At 44.4% G+C, this 26,697-nt stretch overlaps 1 protein-coding gene across 1 annotated transcript in view; it reads left to right on the top strand.

Annotated features, from left to right (window-relative positions):
- The window catches only part of LOC109901063 (catenin alpha-2-like), a 651,970-nt gene that overhangs the window by 603,855 nt on the left and 21,418 nt on the right, over positions 1-26,697 (top strand). The window contains exons 13-16 of the mRNA XM_020497062.2: positions 2,353-2,504; positions 6,945-7,058; positions 22,364-22,545; positions 26,167-26,272. Of these exons, the coding sequence (XP_020352651.2) occupies positions 2,353-2,504; positions 6,945-7,058; positions 22,364-22,545; positions 26,167-26,272 (554 nt within the window). The remainder of the gene's footprint in view (positions 1-2,352; positions 2,505-6,944; positions 7,059-22,363; positions 22,546-26,166; positions 26,273-26,697) is intronic.

Genomic DNA, 26,697 nt, shown 5'->3' with positions numbered 1-26,697 from the left:
AGCGTCTCGGAGAACATTTAGCTATTTCTATTTAAAAACCCTAGCCCTGCACAAATTTTCCCAATAGCCTATTTTACGCTAATCCAGTAAGTGGATTAAACTGAATTAAAAAAAGATTAATTTTAGAGAGAAAAAAGGAAAACTGTTTTTGTAGCACCTTTTATGTTTGGTGTATAATAACCAGCCCCAGTGTTTTTAATACGTTTATGTGTATTTTTGTCTGATTTACCTTTCTGACTTAAGCTTCTAATTGATTTTCGTCACTTCACGGTGAACAGAGAAGAGAGAGAGAGAGAGAGAGAGGCTCTGAGGAGAATGACAATAATATCACACAGCGTGTTTGTCGGGGGTGTCAGGGGCATATCCACTAGCACATAACATCTTTGTTGTTGTTGTCGTTTTCCCCCCTCCCTCCCCTCATTCTCATTAGACGTGCTTCTTCTTCTTCTTCGTCTTCTTCTTCTTCACCAGTGATCCAGAGCCCAAATTCAACCTCCTCTCCAAATTCATCCCTCTTATTGTGTTTGTTTCATCATGCCTCTCTGAATATTTTATGTGTATTTCAACAGCCGCTCAGAGAATATTATGTCATGTTTTTCTCTTTTCTTTATGCATCAGAAGGTTTTTGCGAGTGCCTCTCGTCTTGTTGTACTGACCCCCTTTTCTCCTCTGAAATGAGACGACGGCTCAGTGTAGACAGATAATGAGTACAAGCTGTAGACTGAGGCGCTTGCTGCTGAATCTGAAATTGTGAAGGCGTCACGACATAAGTCGAGTGAGTCTATCTACGCGGATTGGATACTGTGTATGTGTGTGTGTGTGCGCGTGTGTCCCTAGTGTCCACTTGACAGTGAAAAGGGAACTGGCCGGCTCTAATCAGACTGGGTCAAACAAGGTCGTGTCAATCCACCTAAATATTGTTTTGTTCTCTCAGTTTGTTCTCTGTCAGGTGGTTTAAGCGTAACCCATTGATTCAGCTGTTATTGCTCAAGCAGAACCACAGCATTAAAACAATTATTAAAGGCCTAGTGCAGTCGAAAAACATGCCTTACCTGTGTTTTATATGTTTCCACACTATGAGGTTGAAAAAACACTGTGAAATTGTGAAAATGATGATACCGCTCTTTTAGTTTAAGAGCTATTTGAAAAGCCTGTTCCAAACCGTTATGCCAATAACAGCTAGTTTTCCGTTTTCCCCTCCCCACTCAGATCATTTCCAGACAGTCCTAGCAAAATTATTGCTTGTGAAACTGCTCTTGGCCAAGAAGCTATTGTAGTTTATTTTTGACCATTTTAATTCAAAACATCACAGTAAGGTACTGAATTGTTACCCAGAAAGGATTTGATATTGAGATAAAAATGGCTGCATTGGACCTTTAAACATTGCCTGCATCAGATCATCACGATTCGTCTGAAGATGATTATGTAGCTGTCCCACTCAACATGAATATATTCGGCACGATTGCCCTGGCATTTATTCAAATTCAACACCCCTCCTGTGAACGCACAAAGAACATACAGATACTCCGTTGGCATCGCTTGCCAAACTAATATTCCCGCTAAATGCCAGCCATTGTTATTGTCGGAGTTCGCAACTTTTTGTTTTGCAGCCTTTTGTTTTGGCAATGATTTTTCAGTCCCTCATCAGCAACCTGTTAACTTGAGTGGCTGTCAACCAGAGCTAGCGTACTAGCATGCTAGCACTGACAGATTAATAGGTGAATGGCTGCCAATCAAAGCTAGCGCATTAGCATCCTAGCACTCACGCGGTGATAGGTGACAGACAGCCGCTCTCCCGGTAGTGTAGCCAAGGTGAAACTGCTAATTGGCGTGCGAAGGGCACTCGGGCGCCCCATCCCTGTGGTACCAGATATCTGGTGACATCTCGTCTTTTTCTCGAGAGGCTACATTGACAGAGGCTGGGACCCTCGCTTCAGAAGATGTATTTGACACGCAGAGTGTGTCTCCTTGGTTTGAGAATAGAACACCCACACATTGTCTTACATAGACACACACACGTCTCTTTCGGTATTCCACCTCTCTCTCAAACCAATGTGCCTGTCCCCCCCAGAGGGAAAGATACACTTTGTTTTTTCAGACATTTCTCTTGTTTTTCACCTTTGTTTATCCTTCTCTCTCTCTCTCTCTCTCTCTCTCTCTGTCTGTTTCTCACACACACACTGAGGAAGGCACATGCTGCAACACTGTAGCAGGACATGTTGCCTAAAATATAAAAATTAATTAAGTGAGTGCACCTGAGTCAAGTAAGTTCTGGTCGCCATTCTTATTGTTATCTCTTTTTCTCTCCCTTTCTCTCCCTTTCCCTCCCTCTCTCTCCCTCCCTTCTTCCAGTCATGCCCCGTTTCGCTGAACAAGTGGAGGTGGCCATCGAGGCACTGAGCACAAACCCCCCACAGACCTTCGAGGAGAACGAGTTCATCGACGCGTCCCGCCTGGTCTACGACGGCGTGCGTGACATCCGGAAAGCCGTTCTTATGATCAGGGTGGGTCCACTTCCTCATTTCCTCCTCTCACGCTTCTCAAAGCATGCTGGGAACAGACTCCGTATATAATTACACAGGCTATTCCTATTATAGTACACTACTTTTGACCAGAGCCCATAAAAAGTAGTGCGCTATATAGGAATATGGGTGCCAATTGAGACACTCTTTTTCTCTCATTGACATCAATGCATGACCAAGTGTACATAAGGATTCGCACCTATGACTGCCGAAATGTCCATTTTCAACAACATCAAAAATCTCAAATTCTAAGAATGTGTCCTGCGTGAGGTCACATGAAATGTCCATTTTCCCAAGATGAAACACAAACAATCTCCCTGATTTGATGTTAGCGAGTAAGAAATTAAATAACATGGAAATTAAATTACAAAGAACTTCACGGTTCATAAGAAATCAAATCAAATCAAATTGTATTGGTCACATACACATGGTTAGCAGTAGTTATTGCGAGTGTAGCGAATTGTTATGCTTCTAGTTCCGACAATGCAGCATTATCTGGGGTGGCAGGTAGCCTTGTTGTTTTAGCGTTGGGCCGGTAACCGAAAGGTTGCTGGATCGAATCCCAGAGCTGACAAATTAAAAGTCTATTGTTCTGCCTGAACAAGGCGGTTAACCCACTATTACCCGGTAGGCTGTCATTGTAAATAAGAACTTGTTCTTAACTGACTTGCCTAGTAAAATAAAGGTAAAAAAATCGAACATGTGTTGTGGTATTTTCCTGTATTACTAAATGAGGAGAGTTTACAAACCACACACAAGTCAGAGTTATATTTAAACTTCATCTTTAATCAAATGAGCTTCACCTTTGACTCTCAGATCAATTCAGTGTCTATAAATGAATTCTGAGAGTGCCTATAAGATAATCTTTTATAGCCAAGATACACCCCTCTCAATTTACATGACGAACCACAGATCTCAGAAACTTCACAAAGGGCCTTTTATTTGAGAGATGAGTATCCCATAGCCAGATAGCATTAGCTATAAATTATCGTTCAGTTTGGTCTCTAAAACAAGATTCTAATCTCGTTCCAGATACTTCATAGTACCAAAACATTACCTCACTATCTTTAGGCTTTATTGGCCAAAGACATTGTAAATCTCCTCTGTCAGTGCTATCTCATAGAGGCCCCAACCTCAGTGGAACACACACACGCAATATTCGACAGCTTCTATTCTGTCGAATAAAACAACCATTCTAATGCAATACAAAGATTATAAAATAATCTTATAAGCACTATAGCATAATCTTGCAATTTTCCACGACATCTCACATGGTTTAACAGATACATTGACATATGAAGACAATGTTCCATTCCGACCTCTCCCCTCTCTGGGCCCCAAGTGACTTTTCCCTAGAGAAGAAAGGAAAAATGCAACGGGCGACAGTATAGTCCAAAAAGAGACATTCTAATGACAAGTATCTCACAAGCATATTATGAAAGTAAATAAATCATCTTATTTATCTATGTTACCTAACTCATTCTGATTCAGCTACGACACATGTAATCTAACAATTCCACAACAACTACCTAATACACACAAATCTAAGTAATGGATTAGGAATATGTACATATAAATATATGGATGAGAATTGACTGAGTGGCATAGGCAAGATGCAATAGATGGTATAAAATAGAGTATATACATATGAGATGAGTAATGCAGGATATGTAAACCTGATTAAAGTGACTAGTGATCCATTTATTGAAGTGGAAAATGATTTCAAGACTGTTTCTAGGCAGCAACCTCTCTGTGCTAGTGATGGCTGTTTAACTGATGGCCTTTGAGACAGAAGCTGTTTTTCAGTCTCTCGGTCCCAGCTTTGATGCATAGGACATAACACTTTAGGGCTGGTTAGAATAGACCAACTCAGTGGCCTTGTGGTTACAGTATCCACCTTGAGATTGGAAGGTTGAGGGTTCAATCATACTGAAAACTACAAAATGGTACACGATGCCTCTCTGCCTGGCACTCAGCATTACGGACATGGATTGGGGTAGGGCCCTGAGATAGACTAACTTCCTGTCCAAGGGGATGCTACAAAAAAATGGAATTAGGCTGCTACCCTACGGGCTCCTCTGACAAGACTTGTTTACTTGTAACATAATACTGTAAAACTAGTTCCAGGCTAGACTTCTGTATCGATGTTACAACAAAGCCTATTACAAAGTAATTTTGTAGACTCAGCCACACCACACTGTATCCACTATGGTAGGCCTAATAGATGTTGTTTGTCTAGTGTTTTTTCTCTTTTCATACCCTCCTCTTCTCCCAATACCACCATGCAAATTCGTGTATTCAACTTTGGACTGCTGGAAAGTTTCCCAGTGCAGTTGAGAAATCTAATTACAGGGAAATAATTTGATGTTGGTAAATAATGTAAAACAGGGGCTTTGAACTGGCCCGAGACCGACCCACCAGCCTCATAATCTATTTCCAAGTTAAATTACTCTTAGAGGCTTGGAGGACTATCTATGATTTCTCGTCATTGTGTAGCCTAACTTCCGTAATACAATGTGTCGCCTTTCATATGAAACGTCTGAAGAATGTTTTTGTGGTGTGTTTTTTTTGCTTCCATGTAAGCTGGTGTACATGGATTTCTTTAGAAAATGATTTCTTTCGAATCTGCTGGCAGGGCCTCGTTGTACCCTACAACAGCAAAGGATTATGGGGGCAATTCTCCATGGTGTTCATTTCAGAAGTTGAGTATGGTCGGGTGTGTGTGTAGAGGGTTAATTAAATAGCATTCCACACGCACACAAACGCACACGCGCGCACACACACACACACACACACACTCAAACACACACGTACACACGTCCGCAGACATCTGCTATATGTCCACTCCAGAAAATGGAACGTGCCACGCAATTCAACTAAAACAAGGCTTCAATGTTCACGCTCATTTCCACACACAAAGGGAGCACACATCCATTCTTCTGGGAACAAAGGGGAAATAATTAACCTGCAGGAGATGCAAGCAGTCAAACCCCATCCAGGGTGCGTCCCAAATGGCACCCCATTCCCTTTTATAGTGCACTACTAAAATAGAGAAATAATAGGAAAGTGCAACACGTAATAATAGACACACAATGAGTAACGATCGGTCATAGGAAACGATGGTGAAAGCATGAGGTCCAAAAAGCTCAGATCAGCACAGAAACACACACTGAATAGCAGAACTGGTCAGGAGCTCGTTGAACAGCCACTACACGCTCCAAGCGCCGTCTCCCATATATATGGAACGCACACACATCGCAGTCTTCTCTTCGTCTTCCTCTATGTACCACGCAAAGAACGGATGTGCGAGATATTGATATTGTCGGATATAGAGTCTGATATCATGCCTGCCTTTGTGTCATGTAGAGGCGCACTGCTGTAACGTCTTCATGTTTGTGTGGTGGATTTGCGAGAAATTCGGTTTGTTTTCGAGAGAAGCAGGTGTTAAACCATCTTTTCAGATGAATGGCCTCTTCAGCTTGTAGAGGAGGTTGTTATGTCTGGAGACCAGGACTGTATAGATGATGTTTACAGTGTTGCCATGACGGTAGACATGTTGTTGACAAACAGACAGACAGGTGGGCGACTGAGCCACTCATCCCGGCCTTCTCCTCAGCTAACTGCCTCCCGATTGTTCCGGAAGCCCCAGATCCCTGCTCTTCATTGGTCGAACACATTAACCAATTCGTCCCTGAGTCCTGCCTGTCTAGAACATCTGTCTCGTACCCCACCCTGTTTCGTTGTGAGATAGTTGTCTCGTTGTGAGACTGAAGAAGTAAAAAACAGAAATCACAGAATCTCTTGAGGCCATTTACCCTTTGTGCCGTTTGATCCCACGATTTCAGGCAGCTTTATGGTGTGCTCTTATGGTGCGCGGTGTAAACCACCACCGAGACGTCTTAAAAACAATGATGCAAGGGACTTGAAATCAGAGTGTATAAAGCACATAAAAAAAGGGGGCTGAATAATTCAACACAAGGAGATCTGACTTGCTGTTAGTTGTGTGACATCTCCTGCCAGCCACCCCTCGCGTGACGGTAAGACCTATCTGCCCTCAGACTCTGGCTGAGAACAGACTCAACCCAGGACACCAAAGCTGAAGAAGAAGTGTGTGAGTGAGAAGTACAGTAGAGGGAGAGTGGAGATAGAGATGTGTCTGAGGACTGATCTACCCCCAAAAAATCTGTGTTGTGTGACACTGCAGCTGTTGGTCTAACAGTCGTCGTGTTTTTATCTCTCTCTCCTCCATCTTCTATTTCTCTTCTCATCTCCCACACACCTTTCCCTTCTCTCCCTAATACTTTCTCCTTCTTTCTCTCTCCTACCCCTTTTGCATCCCCCCTCTCTATCCCCTATCTCTTTCTACCCCCCCCCCTCTCTCTCTCTTTTCCCTCTCCATCCCCTCTTCACCTTTCTCTGTAGACACCTGAGGAGCTGGAGGATGACTCAGACTTTGAGCAGGAGGACTACGACGCCCGCAGCAGGACCAGCGTCCAGACGGAGGACGACCAGCTCATCGCCGGACAGAGCGCCAGGGTGAGTAGAACTCTCAAACCAGCTCTCGAACCCGACTATAGCCATACACTAGAACCCCAGTCCAGAACCTGCTCTGGAACATTCCATAGCTCGCTGCATAGGAACATGATTATGGTTGAGTCGGAAATGGGACCCAATATCGCGCACTACTTTTGAGTCAAGAGGTGCACTGCGTAGGGAATAGGAATAGGGTGCCATTTCCGATGTGCCCAAGGATACCCCTATTTATCACAAAGGTCTTTCACATTGTCCTTCCCTGCACAGTTCCAGCAACTCTGGTGGATTCGTAACCAGGTCAGCAAGGTAAACCTAGGCTTGGCTCAGTTTAGCTCATGCTCAGTAATGTGAAAAGGGGTATTGTTGTAGTGTGTCATATTGTAAGTCGGCCTTCCCTTTCATTACCCAAAGCCTCTTGTTGCACCACTTCAATTTCTCTCTTGTTCCACATAATGTCAATTCCCAGTGGGTTCTGCGCTGGATAAACCCCACTATTGTATGATCTTAATATCACAGGATTCCATCATACGGAGAACGAAAAGTACATTGAAATGATCATAGCCTAGTTTGATTGTTTTGAAATGACTAAAGCATGATCCCACTCGGGGGGAGAGACGGGTGTAAAATTGCGAGCGCAAATGAAGCCGTGGCAATTACCGTATCCCCCCTCCGATATTACCGGGAATGCACACTCGACCCGTGCCAAGCCTGGATGGTGCCAGTGATCAAATGGGGCTTTGGGCTTTGTGCACATTAGTGTTTTTTTCCATGTATTATTTGTACACAGGGGCACTGCTTAAAGTACATTAAAGGGTATCAGTGCTTACCACCCGCAGGGATTGTGGTTGGCTGTTGAGGTTGGATTGTGGAATGCCGGGTGGTAGGAAAAGGTTTGGCCTCATGCCTCCCCTCACCCTGAGAGGCCTGCTGCTGCTAGGAAGCCTTCCTCAAAGTCGGAGGGGGTCCGGGAGAGAGAGAAAGAGAGTCTGTGTGAGAGAGAAAGAGTGTGTGTGAGAGAGAGAAAGAGTGTGTGTGAGAGAGAGAAAGAGTGTGTGTGAGAGAGAGAAAGAGTGTGTGTGAGAGAGAGAAAGAGTGTGTGTGAGAGAGAGAAAGAGGGTCTGTGTGAGAGAGAAAGAGTGTGTGTGAGAGAGAGAAAGAGTGTGTGAGAGAGAGAGAGAGTGTGTGTGAGAGAGAGAAAGAGTGAGTGTGAGAGAGAGAAAGAGTGTGTGTGAGAGAGAGGAAGAGTGTGTGTGAGTGAGAGAAAGAGTGTGTGTGAGTGAGAGAAAGAGTGTGTGGAGAGGGAGAGGGGAAACACTGAAATTAAACCAAAGCCTGTTGGCACCAACCGGCCTCATAAACATACACACCACGGCTATATCTCTCTCCAAACTAACCCGTCAAAGAGTTAAAAGGAGGTGAAAACAAACAGAGAGAACGGTTGTGTCAAACTCCATGATTATAACAACTAACTTTGGCCATAAGGTGGGTAGAGCATTGTACTTTTGGGAGCAAAGACAGCCGTTGTTCTGGGACACTGGTATGGGGTCTGGCAGGGGCTCCAGTGCCAGGGTGAGAAATGGGTACAGTTGGGTCTCATCGAATCCCACTGAGTCGTCCCACGGTGTCCCGTGGCTCACACACGCGCACACACACGCGCACCCACACACACACCCACGACCTCCTGCAGCGAAGGCCATCTGAGCTCAAACGCATCACACACAAGTGCCTACGCAACTCTGTGAGTGGGCGATACCTCCTGCTGCTAGTTAGTTTGAGGTGCATGCTCCCGAGTCTCATGTTGAAAATGGATGCCACTTGAAATTAATCGGTGCTGTTCATTTAGAAATGTAGACATGCACATGATATATAGACATGCTTGCTATCACACACACACACACACACACACACACATGTGCGCACACACGCACCCACACACGTGCAGTATATATGCTGATAAACACAAACACGTAGACTCACATTTTCACGTAGAAACTACATACATAAAAGATGCGGTTAGCCTGCCCACGGGTGTCCTGCCCACGGGTGTCCTGCCCACGGGTGTCCTGCCCCTAACCTGTCATGTCACGGTAAACCCTGTTTACCTTCTCCTGGGTCACGCGAAGTGCACAATGGTACACCACAGCGTGTGTTGTTATTAGACGAGACAAGAGGAAAGGTGATCGGCCATCTTCTGTGTCTTCTCAGCGTGAGCCGACATGGCGAGCATGTCCAGGTTTACACCCACTGTTCCTGTCACGCTGGGCATGGGTAAGGGTATCATGCAGCATACACCGCGCTGACACGAGGTCAGCTACTCCCCACTGGGCAAGAACTGCTTCAATCGACAGTGTTTTCACATCATTTTAACCCCCCCCCCAAAACAAAAATATATATATGTGATGACGTTAAATCAATGTGGAATTAGATTTGCAAGGCGTTATCAACGTAAGGGAATTATGTCTTTTTTTTCACCCACTTTGAATTTAAATCCAGTGAAAGGGTGAACTGTTTGCTTGATTTCACGTTGAATTCACGTTAGTTGACAACTCAACTGAATGTACATCCAAACTAGACGTTTAACTGACATCTGTGCCCAGTGAGTTTCTCTTTGCGTCAAACACACACAAACCACACGACACCAGGTTAGCCTCCCACTCACTCTTTCTTCCCCTCCCTCTGTCTCTATCTCACATTCTGACACTACGGGTGTGATGCAACGGAAACTTCTGATCAATTTGACTGCACAACAATTATTACACTGCCATTGTGTTGCTTCTCCAGTGTGAACAAGGCTTCATTTCTCTTCCTGTTGGTCTCTCACACATACTCACACAGAGACAGACACACACATACTCACACAGAGACAGACACACACATACTCACACAGAGACAGAGACACACATACTCACACAGAGACAGAGACACACATACTCACACAGAGACAGAGACATACTCACACAGAGACAGACACATACTCACACAGAGACAGAGACACACACATACTCACACAGAGACAGAGACACACACATACTCACACAGAGACAGAGACACACACATATTCACACAGAGACAGAGACACACACATACTCACACAGAGACAGAGACATACATACTCACACAGAGACAGAGAGGCACATACTCACACAGAGACAGAGACATACTCACACAGAGACAGAGACACACATACTCACACAGAGACAGAGACACACATACTCACACAGAGACAGAGACACACATACTCACACAGAGACAGACACACACATACTCACACAGAGACAGAGACACACATACTCACACAGAGACAGACACATACTCACACAGAGACAGAGACACACATACTCACACAGAGACAGAGACACACATACTCACACAGAGACAGAGACACACATACTCACACAGAGACAGACACACACATACTCACACAGAGACAGAGACACACATACTCACACAGAGACAGAGACACACATACTCACACAGAGACAGAGACACACATACTCACACAGAGACAGAGACACACATACTCACACAGAGACAGAGACACACATACTCACACAGAGACAGAGACACACATACTCACACAGAGACAGAGACACACATACTCACACAGAGACAGAGACACACATACTCACACAGAGACAGACACACACATACTCACACAGAGACAGAGACACACATACTCACACAGAGACAGAGACACACATACTCACACGGAGACAGAGACACACATACTCACACAGAGACAGAGACACACATACTCACACAGACAGAGACACACATACTCACACAGACAGAGACACACATACTCACACAGAGACAGAGACACACACATACTCACACAGAGACAGAGACACACACATACTCACACAGAGACAGAGACACACATACTTACACAGAGACAGAGACACACACATACTCACACAGAGACAGAGACACACACATACTCACACAGAGACAGAGACACACACATACTCACGCAGAGACAGAGACACACACATACTCACACAGAGACAGAGACACACACATACTTACACAGAGACAGAGACACACACATACTCACACAGAGACAGAGACACACACATACTTACACAGAGACAGAGAGATGCACATACTTACACAGAGACAGAGACACACACATACTCACACAGAGACAGAGACACACACATACTTACACAGAGACAGAGAGATGCACATACTTACACAGAGACAGAGACACACATATACTCACACAGAGACAGAGACACACACATACTTACACAGAGACAGAGAGACGCACATACTTACAAAGAGACAGAGACACACACATACTTACAAAGAGACACAGACACACACATACTCACACAGAGACAGACACATACTTACAAAGAGACAGAGAGACACACATACTTACACAGAGACAGAGACACACACATACTTACACAGAGACAGAGACACACATACTCACACAGAGACAGACACATACTCACACAGAGACAGAGACACACATACTCACACAGAGACAGAGACACACATACTCACACAGAGACAGAGACACACATACTCACACAGAGACAGACACACACATACTCACACAGAGACAGAGACACACATACTCACACAGAGACAGAGACACACATACTCACACAGAGACAGAGACACACATACTCACACAGAGACAGAGACACACATACTCACACAGAGACAGAGACACACATACTCACACAGAGACAGAGACACACATACTCACACAGAGACAGAGACACACATACTCACACAGAGACAGAGACACACATACTCACACAGAGACAGACACACACATACTCACACAGAGACAGAGACACACATACTCACACAGAGACAGAGACACACATACTCACACGGAGACAGAGACACACATACTCACACAGAGACAGAGACACACATACTCACACAGACAGAGACACACATACTCACACAGACAGAGACACACATACTCACACAGAGACAGAGACACACACATACTCACACAGAGACAGAGACACACACATACTCACACAGAGACAGAGACACACATACTTACACAGAGACAGAGACACACACATACTCACACAGAGACAGAGACACACACATACTCACACAGAGACAGAGACACACACATACTCACGCAGAGACAGAGACACACACATACTCACACAGAGACAGAGACACACACATACTTACACAGAGACAGAGACACACACATACTCACACAGAGACAGAGACACACACATACTTACACAGAGACAGAGAGATGCACATACTTACACAGAGACAGAGACACACACATACTCACACAGAGACAGAGACACACACATACTTACACAGAGACAGAGAGATGCACATACTTACACAGAGACAGAGACACACATATACTCACACAGAGACAGAGACACACACATACTTACACAGAGACAGAGAGACGCACATACTTACAAAGAGACAGAGACACACACATACTTACAAAGAGACACAGACACACACATACTCACACAGAGACAGACACATACTTACAAAGAGACAGAGAGACACACATACTTACACAGAGACAGAGACACACACATACTTACACAGAGACAGAGAGACGCACATACTTACACAGAGACAGAGACACACACATACTTACACAGAGAAAGAGAGACACACACATACTCACAGAGACAGAGAGACACACACATACTTACACAGAGACACACACATACTCACTCAGAGACAGAGAGACACACGCTCACACATAGAGACGCACACATAAACTCAGTGAAAAAACGTCCCTTTTTCAGGACCCTGTCTTTCAAAGATAATTCGTAAAAATCCAAATAACTTCACAGATCTTCATTGTAAAGGGTTTAAACACTGTTTCCCATGCTTCATGAACCATAAACAATGAATGAACATGCACCTGTGGAACGGTCGTTAAGACACTAACAGCTTACAGACGGTAGGCAATTAAGGTCACAGTTATAAAAACTGAGGACACTAAAGAGGCCTTTATACAGGCTCTGAAATACACCAAAAGAAAGATGCCCAGGGTCCCTGCTAATCTGCGTGAACGTGCCTTAGGCATGCTGCAAAGAGGCATGAGGACTGCAGATGTGGCCAGGGCAATACACTGCAATGTCCGTACTGTGAGACGGCTAAGACCGAGCTTCAGGGAGACATGGCGGACAGCTGATCGTCCTCGCAGTGGCAGACCATGTGTAACAACACCTGCGGGACAGGTACAGGATGGCAACAACAACTGCCCGAGTTACACCAGGAACGCACAATCCCTCAATCAGTGCTCAGACTGTCCCCAATAGGCTGAGAGAGGCTGGACTGAGGGCTTGTAGGCCTGTTGTAAGTCAGGTCCTCACCAGACATCACTGGCAACAACGTCGCCTATGGGCACAAACCCACCATCGCTGGACCAGACAGGACTGGCAAAAAGTGCTCTTCACTGACGAGTCGCGGTTTTGTCTCACAAGAGGTGATGGTCGGATTCGCGTTTATCGTCGAAGGAATGCGCGTTACACCGAGTTCTGTATTCTGGAGCGGGATCGATTTGGAGATGGAGGGTCGATCATGGTCTGGGGCGGTGTGGCACAGCATCATCGGACTGGGCTTGTTGTCATTACAGGCAATCTCAACGCTGTGTGTTACAGGGAATACATCCTCCTCCCTCATGTGGTACCCTTCCTGCAGGCTCATCCTGACATTGTTCTGTGCGTGATTTCCTGCAAGACAGGAATGTCAGTGTTCTGCCATGGCAAGCAAAAGGCTGGGTCTCAATCCCATTGAGCACATCTGGGACCTGTTGGATCGGAGGGTGAGGGCTAGGGCCATTCCCCCCAGAAATGTCCAGGAACTTGCAGGTGCCTTGGTGGAAGAGTGGGGTAACATCTCACAGCAAGAATTGGCAAATCTGGTGCAGTCCATGAGAAGGAGATGCACTGCAGTACTTAATGCAGCTGGGGGCCACACCAGATACCGACTGTTACTTTTTTAACCCCCCCCCCTTTGTTCAGGGACACATTATTCCATTCCTGTTAGTCACATGTCTGTGGAACTTGTTCAGTTTATGTCTCAGTTTTTATGTTCATTCAAATATTTACATATGTTAAGTTTGCTGAAAATAAACGCAGTTGACAGTGAGAGGACCTTTTTTTTTTTTGCTGAGTTTACACGCAAACACACACAGAGAGACACGCACATACACACACAAAGCCCCTGATAGGTCAGCCATAAAATTGATCTCGCTAGTGTCTGGGCATTTTATTTCAAATGAAACAAATTAAAGTCATTTCGCGATGCCCCTGCCTGTGAAGAAACCCAGAAAGCGCCGTGTCTAATCCCTGCCGAGCCGTCGAGTGTATTGGCACGTGCTCTATAGGATGGGATTTGCCACTGCGCTAAGCTCCCAAGGCCCGCTCTTGTTGTTATCAGTAAGCAGAGGAAGGGATTTTGGGATAAGTGAATTCTGAAGAGTGGGAGAAGAAGAAAATATTCTCGCCTAGTACCCCCCCCCCCCACCCCTCCTATTGTGACATCCCAATTGGCCCCTGTGTTTCTTTGTAAATCACCATTGAGAAAGTTTGAGGACTAAGCGAACCTTTAGAGCCGCCATCTTCATGTCATTGACAGTTGGGGTAGATTTCCTTTAATTCAGCGGAGGGATTGGAACCAGACCTGTGAAGTTGTCTGTACACTTTTTACAGTAATGGTAAACACTTAATTGATCGAGGTAAGAGGTGACACAGTTAAGCAATAGTTGACCTATTTGACCTAAGTAGACTTCATCACAAACCACATATTAAAGTTGGTTTGTCATGTGTATTGTGGGAACTCCTAAATACGATACCAAAACCACATTCCCATAAGGCTTCGCTGTTTGGGGTTATGACTCTCCAATCAGACTCGATACAGGCGTGTGACAGCCGTACAGCCAGAGCTGGCCATGTTGCCAACATTTTTTCTACCTCTGCTTTTTGTCTTTGTTGTGTTTGCAGTTGCTAGCTGACCAAGATCCTTTTTTATTTCATTTTAGTTGTTGTTTTCACTGTGGTTCACTGTCATTGACTGACACTTCCTGTATCAGTATGAGTAAATGGCCTTCCAGTTTCAAGCTAGACCATGTTTGGTCATAGTGCCCCCGGAGAAAGGTGAACTTGGTTGGGGAGAACTTCTTTCAACTGCCTGCTTGCTTCTAAAGGTGGTAGCTCAAAATGTCTGCCTCCAAAAAAGACTCTGCTGTGACCAAGTTGCAAGTCATTTTGCAGATTGATTTATTAGCAGTGTAGCTCTCGATTTGAACATACGAAGTTAAAGGTGTGGAACTAAACAGCCAGCAGGAAACTAGAGACGACTGTACAACCATTAAGGTTAATTGTCAGATCCAACAGAAGATCTCATTGTTTCTTGGGACCTAGGACTAACATCTCTGTTTTGTCCAAGTTTAAAAGTAAAACATGTTCCGCCATCCACTTCCTTATGTCTGAAACACAGGCTTCCAAGGAGGGCAATTTTGGGGCTTCGCCATGTTTCATCGAAATGTACAGCTGTGTAGCATACGCATAGCAGTGAAAGTTAACATTATGTTTCCGAATTACATCACCAAGAGGTAAAATAGCTAGCATCGCAGTGCTAGCTGTGCCACCAGGGACTCTGGGTTCGCGCCCAGGCTCTGTTGCAGCCGGCCGCGACCGGGAGGTCCGTGGGGCGACGCACAATTGGCCGTGGCGTCGTCCGGGTTAGGGAGGGTTTGGCCGGCAGGGATATCCTTGTCTCATCGTGCACTAGCGACTCCTGTGGCGGGTGTTTCCTCCAACACATTGGTGCGGCTGGCTTCCGGGTTGGATGCGCGCTGTGTTAAGAAGCAGTGCGGCTTGTTTAGGTTGTGTTTCAGAGGACGCTTTCGACCTTTGTCTCTCCTGAGCCATTACGGGAGTTGTAGCGATGAGACAAGATAGTAACTACTAACAATTGGATACTACAAAATTGGGGAGAAAAGGGGAGAGAAAAAAATAATATATATATATATATATATAAACCATGATGCTGCCACCACCATGTTTGACAGTGGGGATAGGGTGTGTTCAGGGTGATGAGCTGTGTTGCTTTTACGCCAAACATAACGTTTTGCATTGTTGCCAAAAAGTTCAATTTTGGTTTCATCTGACCAGAGCACCTTCTTCCGCATGTTTGGTGTGTCTCCCAGGTGGCTTGTGGCAAACTTTAAACGACACTTTTTATGGATATCTTTAAGAAATGGCTTTCTTCTTGCCACTCTTCCATAAAGGCCAGATTTGTGCAATATACGACTGATTGTTGTCCTATGGACAGAGTCTCCCACCTCAGCTGTAGATCTCTGCAGTTCATCCAGAGTGATCATGGGCCTCTTGGCTGCATCTCTGATCAGTCTTCTCCTTGTATGAGCTGAAAGTTTAGAGGGACGGCCAGGTCTTGGTAGATTTGCAGTGGTCTGATTCTCCTTCCATTTCAATATTATTGCTTGCACAGTGCTCCTTGGGATGTTTAAAGCTTGGGAAATATTTTTGTATCCAAATCCGGCTTTAAACTTCTTCACAACAGTATCTCGGACCTGCCTGGTGTGTTCCTTGTTCTTCATGATGCTCTCTGCGCTTTTAACGGACCTCTGAGACTATCACAGTGCAGGTGCATTTATACGGAGACTTAAATACAATCCACCTGTGTGTAATCATCATCATTAGTAATTTAGGTCAACATTGGATCATTCAGAGATCCTCACTGAACTTCTGGAGAGAGTTTGCTGCACTGAAAGTAAAGGGGCTGAATAATTTTGCACGCCCAATTTTTCAGTTTTTGATTTGTTAAAAAAGTTTGAAATATCCAATAAATGTCGTTCCACTTCATGATTGTGTCCCACTTGTTGTTGATTCTTCACAAAAAAATACAGTTTTATATCTTTATGTTTGAAGCCTGAAATGTGGCAAAAGGTCGCAAAGTTCAAGGGGGCCGAATACTTTCGCAAGGCACTGTATATAGTGAATAAAATAGTGGTCCTAAAACGGAACCTTGAGGAACACTGAAATGTACAGTTGATTTGTCAGAGGAAAAACCATCCACAGAGGCAAGTTGATATCTTTCCCGACAAATAAGATCTAAACCAGGCCAGAACTTGTCCGTGTAGACCAATTTGGGTTTCCAATCTCTCCAAAAGAATGTGGTGATCGATGGTATCAATAGCAGCACTGAGGTCTAGCAGCGCGAGGACAGACGCAGAGCCTCGGTCTGACGCCATTAACAGATAATTTACCACCTTCATGAATGCAGTCTCAGTGCTATGATGGGGTCTAAAACCAAACTGAAGTGTTTCGTATACATTGTTGCGCAGTGAGTTCGCTGCGCAACAGCTTTTTCTAAGATGTTTGAGAGGGATGGGAGATTTGATAGTTTAACGAGGGGCGATATTTTAGCGCTACAAGAAGATACATTGAAAGGTACGGTTATGTGGTAGTGAAAGTGGGAGTATGGTAGTGTTGAAATCTACCATGTATGTCAATGTATTCCCAGCTCCAAAATGAAGATTAAGTATTGCATTCAGATGTATAGAGGAGTGAGGAGAAAACTCAATGAATCTTTAACAGTTTATCCAGATCCAATACACCTCAGTGTAAGGGTTTGTGCTTCAACAAACACCTTGAAAATACATGTCCAGATACATTAGATTGGTTGACATGGGAAGGTTTCTCGCTCGTATTACAACCAAAAATTGTAGAGCTCACGGTTGAAAACTACTGATGTTTAACATGATGTTTAACAGAGTGATAACCTATAATATTTTAAAATATGTGGTTCGATCTGGTGAACAACTCAGGTTTCAGAATGTCTTGGTCAGCGACTTCACTGGTGGGGAATAAGCAGCAAAGAGGGATTTCTCTGTCAGCTTGTCCACGGCCGTTTTCAGTGTGGTTTCTGATTTCTGAACAGGAGTGAGGATTTCAACACAGTACATACATTCTGCTGTTTCACACAGTGCATGCATATACTGTAATATATCAAATATACTGGATAAATACACTACCGTTCAAAAGTTTGGGGTCACTCAAAAATGTTCTTGTTTTTGAAAGAAAAGCACATTTTTGGTCAATTAAAATAACATAACATTGATCAGAAATACAGTGTAGACATTGTTAATGTTATAAATGACTATTGTAGCTGGAAACGTCTACATAGGCGTGGAATATCTACATAGGCGTACAGAGGCCCATTATCAGCAACCATCACTCCTGTGTTCCAATGGCACGTTGTGTTAGCTAATCCAAGTGTCTAATTTTAAAAGGCAAATTGATCATTAGAAAACCTCTTTGCAATTATGAAAGCACAGCTGAAAACTGTTGTCCTGATAAAAGAAGGAATAAAACTGGTTGAGTATCTGGAGCATCAGCATTTGTGGGTTTGATTACAGGCTCCAAATGGCTAGAAACAAAGGCCTTTCTTCTGAAACTCATCAATCTATTCTTGTTCTGAGAAATGAAGGCTATTCCATGCGAGAAATTGCCAAGAACTGGAGATCTCTGTGTACTACTCCCTTCACAGAACAGCGCAAACTGGTCAAACCAGAATAGAAAGAGGAGTGGGAGGCCCCGGTGTACAACTGAGCAAGAGGACAAGTGTCTAGTTTGAGAAAAAGTCCTCAACTGGCAGCTTCATTAAATAGTACCCGCAAAACAACAGTCTCAACGTCAACAGTGAAGAGGTGACTCCGGGTTGCTGGCCTTCTAGGCAGACTTCCTCTGTCCAATGTCTGTGTTCTTTTGCCCTTCTTAAAATGTTCTTCTTATTGGCCAGTCTGAGATATGGCTTTTTCTTTGCAACTCTGCCTAGAAGGCCAGCATCCCGGAGTCGCCTCTTCACTGTTGACGTTGAGCCTGGTGTATAGTTAAGAAACGTTTGTTTTTGTTTTCTGTTCCAAAACATTTTGCTACGGCGTGCATTAATGAATAGACCCCATGCTCACAATCCACCTGCCTCCGCTCTGCTGGCAACCCGTATAATTAGTGATCCGTGAATAAAATATGTGGCGGGAAGGGAATTCTAATGTCTGACCCCTGACCGTGGGGGTCCGTGGTGCTGAGCCGAGCCCCCATTGCCTTTCGCAACTGTCTGGGGGAGGGTGGGTGGTGTCGCTCACGGTCGGGATGGAGTCGCCTCTCTCTCGGTGTATGCACTAACCTGTTGCGATTGATTCCACTTGGAGTTTCATACAGGACTTCCTTCCACCTGCCCTCTGTTTGGCTGCTCAGTCTCACGTTAAATGCGATATTTAACAGAGCGTGTCTGTATTCAGTGTCTATGAAGAGTGCTACAGGATAAAGCTTCCCCTGAGGATTTTCCCTCTTCACTTGTAATTTTGGTTCCTGTTGGGTTTAATTACAGACTAACACTGTGCCGTGTGTTTAAGTTTTACCTACTGCTGTTCTCACCCACCCATGTTGTTGTTTATGAATAGGATAGGCGGGAACGCTGTATCGTGTGTGTTTTGGCTCAGAGCAGCTGAAAGAAATCTAGCTACACTCAACACTGTTGGGGTTAGGTTTGTTTATGTGTTTACATTGCTTTAAACAGATAGGAAGAGGCAAAGTGAGAGGGATAACCCGGGCCAAAATCTGTCTAGTCCAGCAGGTGGCGTTTGTATGGAGGTAAATGAGTGTAGAATGTGGTCAACAAAAATGTAATGGCTTATTTGCTACATGAGTTTATTTGATCGAATATACGTTTTGTAATGCTTAGGTTGTTACGAGTGTACTGATATGAGTAGGCAACTTTGAGAAAAAACACTTTATATCGGAGTTGTGCTGTTAGTGCTATCTGGGATGCTTGGGATGTTCATACCCTAACCCCAACCCTAACCCTTACCTTAACCATAACCGGTTACTTTAACCATTTGAAATATCAACCTAAATTGGGTAGGGACGTCCCAAGGATTCTGGTTAGCAAGGACTGTTGTGGTTGTTCACACGGGTATCTGTTCTCTCATTGGCTAGAATGGTCCCACCTGATCTTGCACCCTCCCGACTGCCTTCCATTTTTAAAGATATTTATTGTAATTGTTAATGCGACCAATGGAGAATCTGGTCAATATAATGGAACATCTGTGCTTTACACCAGTGATTCTCCAACCTCTCCTTGGGGACCCCAGCCGTTTCACAATTTTGTTTTAGCCCTGAACAAGCTCATCTAATTAATCTAATTAGTTGACAAGTTGAATCAGGTGTGCTAGCTCTGGAATAGATCAAATACATGGAATGGCTGGGGGTCCCTGAGGAGAGGTTTGAGAACCACTGCTTTAAACTACTACTCAAACGCCAGCCTGAGGCATGTAAACATGGTCACTTGCCCAATTCCTTTCTCCTTGACTCCTTGCCTCGCGTCCTCTCTCCTTGCCCCCTTCTCAAATCCCATTGGAGGAGAGGGAGAGGGTGCGAGGGGAAGGTCCTTGGATCTTCACCGCCAATGCGTTTTCAAGAACCTTGTGAGGAGAGAGAGGACGCAAGGAATCTAGAAAATACTAACCGAGAAAGAGCCCTGGTCCGGCTTGCTCCGAAACAGAAACCAAGCAAGCCTCCGCTGGTGAAATAGTTCCACTTGGGCAGCAATACCAAACATATAATATCTGGCTCTGAGACTGTAGAGAGGGAGTGATCAGTAGGGTGACATCTGGTGCTGTGTGATGAGATAGCAGTGTCTGATGACACCTAAAACAGCTTTGTGCCCCTCTCTGCATCTCTCTCACGCTTTCTCTCCTTCCATCCTGAGCTACTTTATGAGAGGAAGACGAGTCATTTGTGGTTGTTATTCTCTTCCTCACACCTCCATGGAGGGAGGGGTGAAAGGTGATACCGGCTCATCCTGCCGGTCACCCCCACACACCAGCTTTGCTGTGAAAGGAATGTGGGAGGGACATAGACAGACAGACGGACGGAGGAGAGAGAGGAGAGGAGAGAAAATTTAGCAGAGTGGGGAAGTTATTTCTTAATGAGACCAGTCATGCTTATAAAGACATTCTACGTGGTCTAGGAAGAGTTTGAAGGCTGCGCCTGGAAACCTGTCATCAAAACCTTGCTTTCAAGGTTTCTACCTCACATCTCCTCCACTGAGCTTGGAGAGGGAGGCGAGAAATCGAGGAAACAAGACAGAGTAGGAAATCATTAAGCATAGAGTTTACACTGTTAAAAGTGAAATCTAAGCCAACCTAAATATCTTAGGAGTGATAACTCACTTACATTTCTCTTTTTTTCTTACCATGCTAAATTTTCTAACGTCAGTGGCAGATAGTTTAGCTTATTTTAACCTAAAAAGGGCTTCATACAAGTAATTGATCTTATTTCAAGATTTTTTCAAGATATTTGACCTTAATAAGACAATGAAGCTAAAATATCAAAATATCTTGAAATATGATACATTACTTGTATTAAGCCTTTTTAAGGTTAAAATAAGAAGACAAAATCTGCCAATGATGTTAGATAATTTAGCTTGGTAAGAACAAGTACACATTTTAAGTGAATTATCACTCAATATGTACATATTTAGGCTTGCTTTGATTTCACTTTTTTTCAGTGTTTGGAGGGTAAGGTTAAAAACAATATCATCCATGCAATGGATACTTCATCTTTCCTCCTCAAATCAATAGTACAAAACTAATAGTGCCCGACTTACTTTTCTCCCCTGCACTCACCTCAGAACGTTGAACAAATACATTATTCATTGACTGGCATGAGAAGTAAAGTAATTAGACATTTATCTCCCAAATAATATCGGAGCCTCTACTGCACTTGGTGACCTTGCCTAGAGATTTATGCCATCTCAGACCTGCCTCGAATGGCTATGGCAAGAGAAGCACAGAGTGTTCTCACGGCAAAAACGAGCCGAGGAATGGATTCTTCTCTTCACAAGTATAAGATGTCAAGGGGTTTTCAGAGCGCTGGTTGATTAATCGTCAAGTTTATAACTTTATTCGGAAACCTTTCGAAAGGGCAAAGTCAAACTCTTAACGCAATATCTATTCTCGTTGAGTATACTAAGGACTATAGGCTCCTCAAAGTGGCAGCCAGCTAAATATTTGAAGAGCAATGCTTAATCTTTGGTATTTCTTGTGTCATAGTAAGTCACTGCCAGTGTTTAATTGTTTGATTATTCCTTCTCTCTCTCCACTCCTTCTCTTCCTCCTCAATCTACTCTTCCCCCCTTTCTCCCACTTCTTCTTCTCCCTGTGTGTTTCACTACTCTTCCTCTCTTTTTGACTCCACTACTACCTTCCTCTACTTCCCCCTACATCTTCCTCCTCCTGCCCCTCTCAGGCCATCATGGCCCAGCTGCCTCAGGAGGAGAAGGCGAAGATCGCCGAGCAGGTGGAGAGCTTCCGGCAGGAGAAGTGCAAGCTGGACGCCGAAGTGGCCAAGTGGGACGACAATGGCAACGACATCATCGTCCTTGCCAAGCAGATGTGCATGATCATGATGGAGATGACAGACTTCACCAGGTACAGTAACAATGTGGCTAAAGAGAACCTAGTTGAAGTGACTGGTAGTACTTATGAATGTCAATGTAATAATTACAATGATATAGATTTACTAGAATGGGTGTCACCATTCAAGTCAACAGGTTTGTTATGTTGTGGACCGGTGGCTATTTGGAAATGATGCATAACAATACCATGTCAGCTATATTTGAGTCTACCCATTAGTTTACCAGTAAAATTGCCGTGGACAGAGGCTCTGTATTACCCATTCTAGTAATTATATTTCTATGGTAGATCAATTCCCTAAAACCAATAGCACACATCAACAGGGCACATCTTTGTGGAATATTTAGACATTCGAAATGTAGTGAAAGAAACATGTTACAAACAACTGAAGTTTTGCGGGAACTGGAATACGCTGTCGATCCAGAGCATCCCAAACATGTTCACTTGGTGAAATGTCTGGTAAGTATGCATGCCATGGAAGAACTGGGACATTTTCAGCTTTAAGGAATCGTGTACAGATCCCTGTGAAATGGGGCCATACACGATCATGCTGAAACATGAGGTGATGGTGGCGGATGAATGGCACGACAATGGGCCTCAGGATCTCTTCATGGTATCTCTTTGCATTGAAATTGTCATAGATAAAATGCAATTTTGTTTGTTGTCCGTAGCTTATACCTGCCCATACCATAAACCCACCGCCACCATGGGGCACTCTGTTCACAACGTTGACACCCACATGGCGCCATACATGTGGTCTGCAATTGGGAGGGCGGTTGAATGTACTGCCAAATTCTCTAAAATGACATTTCTCTAAAACGACATTTGAGTCAGCTTATGGTAGAGAAATTAACATTCAATTCTCTGGCAACAGCTCTGGTGGACATTCTTGCATTCAGCATGCCAATTGCATGCTCTCTCAAAACTTGAGACATCTTTGGCATTGTGTTGTGTGTCAAAACTGAACATTTAGTGTGGCCTTTTAGTGTCCCCCAGCACAAGGTGCACCTGTGTAATGATCATGCTGTTTAATCAGCTTCTTGGTATGCCACACCTGTCAGGTGGATGGATTATCTTGGCAAATGAGAAATGCTCACTAACAGGGATGTAAACAAATATGTGCACAACATTTTAGAGAAATAAGCTATTTGTGCGTACAGAATGTTTTATTTCAGCTCAAGCAACACGGGACCAGCACTTTTCATGTTGCATTATTTATTTTTGATCAGAGTGGTATTTTATATGCTCCTTACCTTGGAAAAGCTGTTGTTTATCCCTATCCCTGGATACATCAAAAGGCTTGTTCAATTTCCCCCTTTTGAATGGAACAATCCCCTTTGTTGTGCTAATGGCTTGCCATGTTCTGTTGTTCCCAGTTCCTAGCCATGCTAATGCTTCCTTTGTGCATCCATTTGAATTTAAGCATTACTAGTTATGGGTGTGACTAGTATCGGTATGGGTAGGATCAGCAACCACACACAGGCAACTCACTTCGCTACACTAGGCTGTCCAGGCTTTTCGTCACAGCCCAACACTAAAGCAAATCAAATCAAACCCACCTGATTCAACAAATCAGCAAATAAAGAAGCCTTTGATTGGATGAATCAGGTGCTTTCGTGGCTAGGCTGGAATAAATCCAAATCCAGGTCCTGCTATTGGTCAGGATAACGGGTGTGAGCTGGGATTAGGCTGTGTAGACAGGCAGCAGCTATCTACCTTTACACATTGTTATTTAGTAGACTAATAGAGGTCCAATAGTCTTGTATTCCCATTGAGTCAGATTGAATATCTAAGCATGTCTCTGTGTAAGTATGTGTGTGTCTCTCTGTCTCTGTGTAAGTATGTGTGTGTCTCTCTGTCTCAGTGAGTATGTGTGGGTCTCTCTGTCTCTGTGTAGCCGAACCGGGATGAGTGTGATCCTGTGTAGTGTTTACAGTGTGGATGTTGATGTTCTCTGGGAGGCAACAGCTTTTCTCCGAGCCCCCACCATCTGTATATCATGTCATAGCTAGCCCTGTGCTGAACCCAATGTTCCTATTCCAAGGCATGGCACTATGATTCAGTGGACAGAATATGCTAGCTGTACAGATCTCAACAAGGGGAAGATGTTATGTGTTCTTCCCAAATGGCACTCTATTCCCCATATAGTGCACTACGTTTGACCAAACCGCTGTGGGGAATAGGGTGCCATTTGGGATGCATCCATGCAGTTTGATAATGACGAACGATCATGGATGTGGTGTGTTGGCGATGATTACACTGCTTTAGTCAAGTCACCCTTGTGGTGACATTTGTGGAATTGGCAAATATAATGTCGCGGTCCAAAAGTGGACTACTTTTGACCAGATCTCCATGGGTCCTTCTTCAACGTAGTGCACCACGTAAGGAATTGGGTGCCGTTTGAGACTCAGCCAATGACACATCATGCATGGATTCACAAATGCCCAATTACCGTGATGTCAGCCAATATAAGTGACTACTGCTGTACAATCTGTTTGTTTTTTTCAGTCAGTGGGGGGGGGGTGCCTGACATCCTACAACTAGGAAACTACATGAGCCAGGCTACACCAGTAGAGAAGTGATACCATACTTTGGTTAAACCGTAGGCTAAGGGCTCTATTCAGTCTGATCCGCTTTAGCCGACATCCGAATAGCGGCTTGTGTTGACGTGCCGGAGGTGGAACTGCGTTAGAGCTGTCGAATCCACAAGTTGCTCCCGTCGAATCCACAAGTTGCTCCCGTCGAATCCACAAGTTGCTCCCGTCGAATCCACAAGTGCCTCCCGGCATTATAACAAAGCTGACATTGCCGTTGGCTGCACAAAGTCTCAATAACAGAAATCCCGTCCAGTCTTGTGTAAGTTTGAACACTGGAATGTGAGATGTAATCTACACCTCCATTAGGATGATAGAAGTCATTCTTTTCCTTGAATGATTTTTCAATTATATATACACTTTCTGGTTCTGAACTTCTAACGCGAGTGGGGCGGTTGTGGCTTCTTGACAATGGTCGCAAGAGCAGCTGCTCACCAATTTGATGGCTCCAACGCAGTTCCACCTCAGACACCGCCAAAACATCTGCTGTGTGGGCGTCTGCTATCACCGGTTAACGCCCGATCTGATAGAACTTAGGCCTAGATCCAATCTAACCTGTTACCAGATCTATTATAGCCCTGCCAACTACATTGCCATTATTGTCTAACCTGTTACCAGATCTATTGTGGCCTTGCCAACTCCATTGCTGTTATTGTCAAGACAATTCCATAAGGAGTTGGCAAGAGAGCAGAAACAGACTGGCACCAATACTGATGAGCTTTGAGAAAGACCTATGTTGACAGCTTTCAGCTACTAATGACAGAGCACCATGATTTGAGAATACATTTCTAGTTGCAGCCCACGTTTTTTTTTTTGGGGGGGCATTGTGATCTTTTTTTTCAGTTTTAGGAAGATTACTACTGGAGTTTGCATCTTATGCATTATTCATTAGTGGCAAAGTGTCTAGTGAATATAAAATGGAGCTTTTAATCTGTTAATATCAAGTATTTCAGATAGTGTTTGCTGTCTGCAGTTTGATTTATTTTTTTAAAACGTTGAACTTTAAACATAATAAGTCCTGTTTCCCTGTGTTCCACACCAGAGGTAAAGGGCCCCTGAAGAACTCCTCTGATGTCATCAACGCCGCCAAGAAGATTGCAGAGGCAGGCTCCAGGATGGACAAACTGGCCCGCGCTGTCGCCGACCAGGTAACACTTACCCCAATTGTGTATGTGTATCTGTGTTCAGGATAGATCCCCTTTCAGGATTTTGAAATTCAACAGAGGACAGCATTTTTTGGGGGGGGGCAATTGTTTGTTAAAATCCCGATTGGCGCAGCGGTCATCTGCATCGCAGTGCTTAAGGTGTCACTACAGACCCGGGTTCAATCCCAGGCTGTGTCACAGCTGGCCGTGACTTGGAGACCCATGAGGTGGCGCACAATTGGCCCAGCGTCGTCCGTGTTAGGAGAGGCCTCAGCAGGCCGAGATTTCCTTGTCCCATCGCGCTCTAGCAACTCTTGTGGAGGGCCGGGGCGCATGCATGCAGATGTACAGTGTTTCCTCCGACACATTGGTGTGGCTGGCTTCCGGGTCAAAAGTAGTGCACTACGTAGGGAATACGGTGCCATTTG

The sequence above is a fragment of the Oncorhynchus kisutch genome, linkage group LG12 (assembly GCF_002021735.2).
Source record: "Oncorhynchus kisutch isolate 150728-3 linkage group LG12, Okis_V2, whole genome shotgun sequence".
NCBI lineage: Eukaryota > Metazoa > Chordata > Actinopteri > Salmoniformes > Salmonidae > Oncorhynchus > Oncorhynchus kisutch.
Note: the sequence above shows the minus strand (reverse complement) of the source record. Positions and strands in the feature narration are given on the sequence as shown.